The sequence below is a fragment of the Schistocerca cancellata genome, chromosome 2 (genome assembly GCF_023864275.1).
Source record: "Schistocerca cancellata isolate TAMUIC-IGC-003103 chromosome 2, iqSchCanc2.1, whole genome shotgun sequence".
Classification (NCBI taxonomy): domain Eukaryota; kingdom Metazoa; phylum Arthropoda; class Insecta; order Orthoptera; family Acrididae; genus Schistocerca; species Schistocerca cancellata.
In genome coordinates, this window is record NC_064627.1 from 559232432 (window position 1) to 559243203 (window position 10772).

The window sequence follows — 10772 nt, forward strand, 5'->3', positions numbered from 1 at the left end:
TAATTACAGTATATGGAGAACAGAAAAATGTACATATCTTCCTGAACTATTCTCACATGGGATTTTGCTAAAATGTTTTATCTTTGATGTCATAGTTATGTTGTATTGAAGGAGCTTTATTTACAGTTGATTGGGAAGACAATATATACTCAAAAGAATGCACTGTAAATGTTGAAATACAGATACTTTCATAAAAGGTGCTAGCTTCGCTAACGAGACAAAGAAGCGTGCGGGAGTGCCACAGGTAAATCATTTTGCGAGATGTGTGTGGGAAGAGGTACTATGTTACCGGACACTTCTTCGAGCTTAAGCACTCACAATTTTAACACTAAACCTCTCTATGATGCACAATGTCTCGCTTGTAACGTCTGTCTCCCGAAGTGCTCTCGTTCTTTATGAACGAACCCTTGGCGAAATGTCCTATTCTTCCTGGGGTCTTACCTCTCTCATCAATTAATCCTACCCGGAAACGGTTCCTCACTGACGAGCAATACCGAAGAATCATTCGAGCTAGTGTTTTATACGTCAAATTATAAATAATTTTTCCTTAGGAGTCTTCTAACTTGTCTCCGTCTCCATCTACTTTTCCCACTAGCTTCATGTGGCCGCTCCTCTTTAGGTAACTACGGATGTTTAATCGTAGATACTTTACGGTTGTTTCTGCATCTCGTGATTTATCTCGAATGGTATTATTGAAAAAGAATGGATCTTTCCGCCTATTTATGTCAATACGTAACATTTTATTCAGGTTGAGGGTCAACTATCATTCCCCACGACAATGCATTTCTCTGAAGGTATCTGGTTTGCAACTTTGTAACGAGCTACATCATGGTTCGATGCTTCCAACGTTATTCACTAGATCATTTGTATATATACTAGCTTAGTGTCCGCGACTGTATGGTGTCCAGAGATTTTATTTGTTAATTCTAAGCCTTTCACGATAATTAAGGATATATAAGCATGGTCTTTTCCGAATGTGCTTCTGACCAAAAAGCGATTCTGGTCGCTAGATTCCAAAGATTTTTTTAATCACGTCTTTTGCGTTCTTGTGGAGATATTTTCATAACAACTTTCAACTCCTAACAAATATTTCTTTATATCTAATAGCGAAGTGAAACACCAATTTTTATAAATTTAGCTGTAAAATTTTTTTACTGTAATTAAATATTTCCCTAAAAATGTTCACCTCCTTTTGCACTCCCTTAGGGGTTAATTTCCAGAAACACTGAAACACGTATTTTTTTAATTCTAACCGAGAAGTCAAATATCAGTTGTCATACATGTAGCCTTATAATCCTTTAGTAGTTATGTAGTAATTACTTATTGTCAAAAACGTTTTCGCCCACTGTTTTACCCACTTAGTGGTTAAATTTCCAAATACGCTGAAACGCGCATTTTTAAAAATTTTCTGACTCAGAAACCAAACACTAGTTTTCGTAGTTCTAGTTTCAAAATTCCCTTAAGAGCGATACCCCTTCAAAAAGCCTTTCATCCTCTATTTCATCCCCTTAGGAGTGGAATTTAGGGCAATCCCTTCTTAAACCATGCCTACACTATAAGATCCACACCCCGTCCAAACTTCAAGTTTTTATCCTTAGCGGTTTGGGTTGAGCGGTGATGAGACCGTGAATCAGTCTCACTCTATTTCACCCGCTTCGTGGTTGAATTTCCAAAAACAGTGAAACATATTTTTTCATCTCTAACCGAGAAGCCAAACAATAGTTTTCAAACATTTATATTTAAAAATGCTTTCGTAATGAAATACTTTCATAAAACGTTTCATCCCCTATTCCACCCGCTTAGGGGCTGACTTTCCAAAAATAGTAACGTGCCTACGTTTTATTTCTAACAGAGAAGCTAGATACAACTTTTTATATATCTAGCTTCAAAAATGCTTGCACAGTGAAATATTTCCATAGAAACTTTCAGCCTCTGTTTGACCACTCATGGGGGTATTTTTTTATTTGTAACTCAGAAGCCAATTTTTAATTTTCGTAGATTTCACATTAAACATACTTTCATAATAAAATATTTTCATAAACATCTCATCCCCTACTTCAACCCCTCCCCCCCCCACCAATGGGGTCCAGTTTCAAAAAACACTGAAACACAAATACCAATTTTCATAATGTTGCTTTAAAAATACTTTAGCAGTTATTTGATAGTGAAATATTTAAAAAAGGTTTCACCCATTATTTCTAAAAATGCTGAAGCACTTATTTCTCTGTTTCTGACCGAGAAATCAAATACCATTTTTCATAGGTCTAGCTTCAAAACTGCCTTAACAGCGACATTTGTCAAAAAACCTTCATCCCCTACGGATTGGAATTTCGAAAAATCAATTCTTGAACAACGCCTATAGTATAAGATCCACACCCTCTACAAATTTCAAGTTTCTATCCTTAGCGGTTTGGTATGGGCGATGATGAATCATTCAGTAAGGAAACTCCCTTTTATTTATGGAGATTTATTGTAATTATAACTATAACACACTCTTTGGGTATTTCCGAAGTTACTTTTACATATGAGGATTTCGTCCCATTATTCCCTTTGGATTCTCCAGGTATTAATGATGGACTGTAATTTTTATCTACTAGTCTTACGGCATTTATGGAGAGGATGGTATCATTAACAGTGAACTACTCTTATCAATTGACACTTATTTGTTTGCAGCTGGAATCAGTAAATGATGTAGCCACCCATGCTTCAACAATAGTTCATCAACATGACACTGAACAAAATAACATCTAGTCAAGATAAGGAAAATTTTAAATCATTAAAAACTGTAACTCAGAAGGGTACAAGAAATCCAGGGGAGAGCCAATCACCAGTTACAAAATTTTGATTACTACAGGTGAACGTTACACAGCTTTACCGTAAGCACCAAAGACAAGCGCCGACTCAAGCTACGAAGAAAATCAACACCCGCAGACGGTAGGGAGCAATGAGATAATTAATTTGATGCTGATCCATATATAACATTCATTAACAGTGAACAAAAGGAGAATACCATTACAAATTACACCCCATAGTTAAACGTCGGCGTGTATGAAAGCTTGTTCACCGACAATGTAATTAAATTACATCGGATTATCTCAATCCTATTAAAACAGAACGAATGGCTGTTAACTATATTGTTAAAAACCCTGTACTCTCACATGAAGGACTTGATGTATGTGTAACAACTTTCCAGACAAGGCATCAGGGAATAACAAACAAAATGACAGATTGTAAATGACTGTGTGTCGAGCAATCTACTTTAAGTCGAATGGTTCGTTATGAAGAGCACAGAAAACCAACAGGTTATGGAAACGCTTTAGCTATTATGTTTTGTAAGCTTTGTTGTTGTTGTGGTCTTCAGTCCAGAGACTGGATGGATGCAGCTCTCCATGCTACTCTATCCTGTGCAAGCTTCTTCATCTCCCAGTACCTACTGCAACGTACATCTTTCTGAATTTGTTTAGTGTATTCATCTCTTGGTCTCCCACTACGATTTTTCTCCTCCACACTGCCCCCAATACTAAATTGGTGATCCCTTGATGCCTCAGAATATGCCCTACCAACCGATCCCTTTTTCGGGTCAAGTGAAGCTTTAAGATGTAGAAACGGTTCCTATATCTTGCTGGATCTTACGTGGTATCTGTTCTCAGTATTATTAATGCGTACGACACAGTTATGACACAGTCTTGTTAGTAAGCAATGCTGTAGCCAGAAAGATTATACACTCTATTCTAGGTGGCACGGCATTAACGAATGTGAGAATAAGCAGTGGAAGTGGTAATAATGATTAGTCAACAGACGGAAACAGTAGCCTCACAAAATAAAAATACGAATGACGGATACACTAAATGCCAAATAAAATGTACAGAGGTTAAAATATGGCAAGCAGAGACCACACAGTTACGACCATCAGTCTGTATTCAATGGAGTCCCACAAGCTTCAGGAAGGTCCAATTGTTAAGAATGACGTACTTGATGCAATTTCCAATACGTAAAGCAGTTAAGTCGAATACTAAGTGGTCCATACCTAAGATCGGTATCTAACTATTATAACGTAAAAAAAGATACTGCAGATTCCATTGTGAGTGTGAGTCCTCACAGAGGCGATATTTGTCAAGAATGCTTATTCGAAAAGAAGTAACTAAAACAGCATTGTCAATTTTGTACGATCGAGTCAGATACCAGTATCCGCAACATCTGAAACATAGTTTCCGCTAAATGAAACATTTCTGTTTCGTGGTTTCTAAAGTTATTCTAGTCGGCAAACTACTGTTGTACAGTAAAATGGTGCTAAGAGGAAACGACAATAATCTATATTTTAAAAAAGTTCTGCTGTCTCTCAAACATTTTATTTGGATGTAAAATTGTCAAAGGGTCTTAGTGTATTTCACTCCTTTTTGTGGCAAAATTAGGTTCAACAGAGGGAAGTGCAGATAATTTCCCTTTTTAGAATGTTTTTATGAATGTCTATATGGATTGTTGACAACTTTCATCAGTGAAAAATGTACTGTGTGCTGTGCTTAGCATTGAGTACATGAGTCCCACACATCATAATTTGCTGATTTGCAAGTGGGAGTATTTCCAAAATATTGTACCGCAGGGCAACAGCGAATGAAAAAAAATGCAAAATGTTAACTTACTGATTTCTTTGTCCCTGAAGATGGCATTATTTATGAAAAAGGCAGTTGAACATAAGGATTTTAGTGGAGTAAGAACAGTAAAGGGCTCATGATTAACCACTTAGTCCCTGAAGATGACATTGTTTATGATAAATACAGTTGAACGTAAGCATTTTAGTAGAGTAAGAACAGTAATGGGCTCATGATTAACCACTGTAGAACGCCTATTGCATTATCTTCGCGTGGATATTATGTGGAGTACCTCTATGTATTACTTCTAGTGGAAGTTTCTTATCATGGTTCTTAAGTAGGAACTATACTAGGCATATGCTGAACGAAGTACTTAAGAAACTTGAATCCTCCACTAGAATATGATGACTAACAATGAAAGACCGCGGGAAGTCACTAAAGACCCCCACTGGTGATGATCTGCAATTTAAAGATCATGTTTTTTTCCCAGCGAAGAGGTGCCCTTTAAGAATCCAAAGTAAGACTGACTAAGTACCTCATTCTTACGAAGATAGGTAAGTCCCTTCACTATATTACCTTCTCAAAATTTTTGGACAAATAACGCAAAGTGTGAGACTGATCTATAGATATTGACATCCGTGGAGTCACCTCTCTTTGTGGAGTCCTTGCAATGCAATACACGAATCTGTGTGGAAAATAACCTGAAGTAATGAAGTATTAATTTTGTGGCTAAGAACGTTAAATGTTATTGCGTTCCAAATTTGAAGTGTTTTAAAAAGTAGTTATTAACGAAGTATGCTACACATGAACCATCTGTTATGATGCACATATTTTCTTTAACAGAGATAGTACCATCTTCTACGTCTTCTTTCCTTGTCTCTCTCTTAACAGTTTCACACTGAGTTAATTTTATTGTTTCATCTGTCAATTTATGGCATGTCGTGTATACCTCTGGATATTTTGAACAAATTTTCTACATATCAAAGTAAATGAGTATCTTATAAGCCACGTCTTCTACAATAAATCGAAATATTTGGAGTCGACGATGCGTACTGCAGTTAACGCTAACGTTCAGATTAAACAAGCTTTAAATTAACCCTTATGTAGACAGTTGACAGTGTGAAGTTGCATGAACACTTAGATTAATTATTAGGTAAAAATAGCACCTGAGGAGTGAAAGAGAAATAGTTGAGGTTGTTTCAGAACAGCTGTTTTTCTGGTAACGTATACTGCAACAAAAGCAGTCTAGAAGTAATTGTTATCATTGTCAATGCGAGGAGGTTAGCACTGGTTGTAACTGATTGTTAGTATACTTCACAAAATTAGACTTAAGTTTCTGATTCTTTCCATTAATATATAATTTAGTTCATTTCACATCCCTGAAGGTACTCCTTCGTGATGAATGTTATGGATCAAGACGTGTTGTGAAATGAATGAACGCCTGAAGGACCCAAAACTTCCTTACCTGGTCTGCGATTTTCTAATGTTTCTGGCATAATATACAGTAACACATTAGGTTCTCATTGAGCATCTCTCTGACTAACTTGTGAGATGAGAAACATCACTTCACCGGAAGATTCAAGGTCACTACAAGGCATCTCTAGCGATGGTTCATACAGGAAACACGTACAAAGCTCTTATCCGATTATCCAACTGCGGTATAACTCTTAACTCACGAGGTGACTTTTCTGTAACGTGTACTACGAGGTGACGTCTCTGGGGGCCCTAAGCTTAAATCGAAATTTAAGGTGTAAATCATTTGACATTTTTAATTTAAGTTAAATAACGTTTAGTTTTAGAATAACTCAAGTGTTGTTCAAATATTCATTGTTAATCTTATCACAACAAACTAGGTCTGCGGGAATTTACTTTTAATCACACCGTTTATGCGATTTTTTATGTGTTACATAGGGTGCCCCAGCCAGTAGTTGATCACCACCCAGTAGTTGGTCAGTTTCACTCTAATCTTTAAATTATAAGAGTTGGCAGTACTGACACTTTTAAAAATGTAAGAGCATATAAAGAACATATGTTGGCAAACTTATTTCTTCTATTGTTACAACAATTGGAGGGAACTGATAGCTTTGAGAAAATCTTTCCTTTTGTGCTGTGCTGAGAAGTGGAGTGTCAGGGCGCCTAGACTAATTGTAAGGTAGGTTACAGTGATACAGATATTTATTGACACAAGTACTAAATACTGAAATATGATGAACTGTGTTAACAGATAACTCATTATGAATGATTGATTTTATCATTTACCATAAAGGAAGTGTAAATTATTGCTTCAGTCTTCTTTAAGGGGGGGATATCGACTACTGGAGTGCATGAAAGCATATTTTCCAGTAGTTGGTCATAATGATCAATTACTGGTAATTTTTAGAATGTTCTCTCAAAGAGTTGCTTTTAACCATAGACCAAGTAGGCCTTCCTTTCTTCTGTCCCATACTGATGGAAATGTGAAATTTATATGGCTTCCAGTAGTTGATCGGGGTGATCATCTACTGATTTACATATGATCAACCAACAAGTATTGAGGCATACAGATAAAATTTTTATCAGTCATTAGTTTCATCCCTCTATTTACAGGATTGAAATCTGCAGACTGAATTAATAAATGGCTCCAAAAGAAGATAAGTCGAAAAAAGAATTTTTTAAGTATTCTGAGGAAGACTTACAATGTGCAGTAGAAGCAGTTCAAGCGGGTTGCAGTAGTATGAGGAAAGCTGCAAAACATTTTGGTATCCCATTTAGTATGCTAAATAACAAAATTAAAGGAAAAGTACCTATGCAGCGTAAGATGGGACCAAGTTCAGTTTTGACAGAGGCTGAAGAAAATTTATTGTTTAGCTGGATCCATGCCAACGCTAAAAAAGGCTTTCCAATAAAGCGAAGGACGCTGTATGAAACTGTGAGTGACATTGTTTTGGCAGATGGAAGACCTACACCATTCAAAGATGGAAGGCCTGGTGAAAAATGGTTTAAGTCATTCATGAGACGTCACCCTGATGTATCAGAACGGCATGCTGAGAGCATAAATACTGCCAGAGCAGCTGTTACTGAGGAAAATATCAGGCAGTGGTTCAATGAACTTCATCAGCATCTTCAGCAGGGTAATAATTTGGACATTTTAAACGAACCAAAAAGAATTTATAATGCAGATGAAACAGGATTTGAAACATGTCCTAAAACTGGGAAAGTTCTGGGTCCAATTTCTTTTGACAATCTGTATGAAGTCAAAAGTGGCAATGAAAAGGAGGCCATTACTGTAATGGCAAATTTCAATGCTGCTGGAGACACTGTACCCCCAATGGTCGTATTTCCACTTCAGAAAATTTCAAGGGACATATCCGAGAATTTGAACAGTGAATGGGGCATTGGGCGGTCAAAAAAAGGCTGGATGACAGGAGCCCTCTACTTTGAATACATTGCCAACATTTTCCTTCCATGGCTGAAGAAAGAGAGAGTCAAATTTCCTGTTATTTTATTGGTAGATGGGCACAAATCTCATACATCATATAAAGTTGCTAAGTTTTGTGCCGACAATGGGATAATACAATTTGCATTGTATCCAAATGCGACTCATGTGCTTCAACCAGCTGATGTGGCAATATTTCGTCCCCTGAAATCTGGATGGAGAGATGCTGTATATAATTGGAAACACAAAACTGGGAACAAAGTTGTAACAAAAACTGTATTTGGCCCATTGCTTGAGACCGTTTTCAATTAAAAGGCTACTCCTGAAACAGTGAAAAATGGTTTCAGGAAGTGTGGTCTTTTCCCTTATGATCCTGATGCAGTGGACTATGCTAGATGTATGTCCAGCAAATCTAGACATTGTGCACCTGCTATAACGTGTGGTAATGCAATAAAACCATCATCATTTGGTGTTGAACATCTTTTGCATTTTGAATCTTTAATGAAGAGAGGTAGAGCAGAATAATTCCGTGCAGCAGAGAAAAATGGATGGGAAGGTGATCCAGGAGCAGAAGAACAGTTTCAGGTTTGGCGTAAAATTCGTGCTACTTGTAAATCACCTTCAACAAATAAAACTACAGATGCTAACATGCTATCTCCGCATTTGTGTAGTACAGAACAATCCATCCCTACATCAGAAAATCCAGCAGGAGATCCTCAAGTGTGTACTAACAGCAAAATATCTTGTGACTCAAAAGATGAATCATCCACATGTCATAATGAAAAGTCTGGAGATCAAGACTCAGTACAAGATAATGACAGTTCAGGTCCTTCTCAGCCCTCTTCACATCCAGTCAAACCTGAAGCAGACACTCCAAAACGCCATTCATCCCAATCATCTCAGAAAAACAGAATCAGTCCACATTTTGCTAATCATATTACTTGGCCTACTGAATCCCCTATAAAGGCTGGAAGGAAAAGAGAGTACATACCATATGCAACAACATCCAAACAGTGGCTAGACTGGAACAAATCAAAGGAAGAACTAAAAGCCAACACAGAAGCTGCCAAACAAGCTAGAATAGAACAACGTAAAATGGCAAAACAGACAAATGAGAAAAAAAGAAAAGGAAGGAAACTGTTTCCAGAGGCTGAGAAGGAAAAACCACCAAAAAAGAAACCTGTAAGAAAAGACAGTTCAGAGTCAGAATCCACCAGTGATGAATGGAGCCCTCGTGAAGACACATCAGAAAATGAGCCTGACTGTAATAAAAACCTTGCTACCACAGAGAAGAGGCATGACATTGGAAGGCCTGCATTCAAAGGAGGAGATTTTGCTTTGATCTTGTTTCCAGGCCAAAAGAATAATAAGTATAAATTTCTGTGCACTGTTCAAAGAGTTACCACAGAAGAGGACATTGAGGTAATGGGTTTGAAAAGCTGCGATGAAAGAAATACACTGTTTAAGACTGATGAAGATGATATAAGCACTGTTCACTCTTCACAGATTTTAGCAATACTTCCAGAACCCTCTATTATCTCTACAGGAGGCAGGCTGCGTTACAAGTTTCAACGTCCTGTTGATATTGGAAAACTGGAATGAAACTGAGCAGACTTGTGTATAGTCTATTGTTGTGTGTAGGCTACTATGTTATAGTGTTTTATTTCATTGAAATAAATTGTTCAATATGTTAATCATTCATGTAAGTGTGTTAAAATTAAGTTCCCAGATGTAATTATCAATTTAATGTCAGATGATTTTATTTTTGCATATTGATCAACTACTGGACTATGGGCGATCATTTTGTGGAACTGTATGATCAACTATTGGTAATTTCTGACCACTGTAACTGAAATTCAGAAAATGTAGGGAATAAGCATTTCAAGGTTAATTGTATGTATGTCATTCTTTACAGGAAACTTTTCTCTGTAATATGTGTTGTTACCAACTTACTCCTTAAAGTAGATGTTCTATAAAAAATATAAACGTAAACTCAAATTGTTAATCGATCAACTATTGGTGGTATCACCCTATAAACGAATTGTTAGAGAAGCGAATTTTACAAAATGAAAAATTACAGTTTCTCTGCAGCAAAATTTTCACATAAAATTAAATTATAGGGTTTAAACTTGCACATAGAAATTGTCCTCGATGGGTATAAAAAGAAGGTCTGCAAAAGTGACATTCGTTGCTGGGACCCACAGTTTTCTTTATCACCGCAGAGAAGACATCTGATTTTAACTAACACTTTTAAGTATCTTATTGGAGAAACAGAGGACCCCATCACAATTGTCCTGAAGTTCTTCCTCTGAATGACCCTCGGCTAGCAGAACTGTGCTCACTGGCTATTGTAAAATCGTCGTCATTTCCAGCTCTTTCTTGATATACACTCCTGGAAATGGAAAAAAGAACACATTGACACCGGTGTGGCAGACCCACCATACTTGCTCCGGACACTGCGAGAGGTCTGTACAAGCAATGATCACACGCACGGCACAGCGGACACACCAGGAACCGCGGTGTTGGCCGTCGAATGGCGCTAGCTGCGCAGCATTTGTGCACCGCCGCCGTCAGTGTCAGCCAGTTTGCCGTGGCATACGGAGCTCCATCGCAGTCTTTAACACTGGTAGCATGCCGCGACAGCGTGGACGTGAACCGTATGTGCAGTTGACGGACTTTGAGCGAGGGCGTATAGTGGGCATGCGGGAGGCCGGGTGGACGTACCGCCGAATTGCTCAACACGTGGGGCGTGAGGTCTCCACAGTACA

At 37.6% G+C, this 10772-nt stretch overlaps 1 protein-coding gene across 1 annotated transcript; it reads left to right on the forward strand.

Annotated features, from left to right (window-relative positions):
* The first annotated feature begins 7386 nt into the window (after positions 1-7386).
* On the forward strand, positions 7387-8316 carry LOC126156404 (uncharacterized). The gene has a single exon (XM_049916307.1). It carries the CDS (start codon positions 7387-7389, stop codon positions 8314-8316), a length of 930 nt encoding a protein of 309 aa, XP_049772264.1.
* Positions 8317-10772: the final 2456 nt, after the last annotated feature.

Coding starts and splice junctions, on each gene's coding strand:
- LOC126156404 (XM_049916307.1), top strand. CDS start 7,387: ATGGGACCAAGTTCAGTTTTGACAGAGGCTGAAGAAAATTTATTGTTT.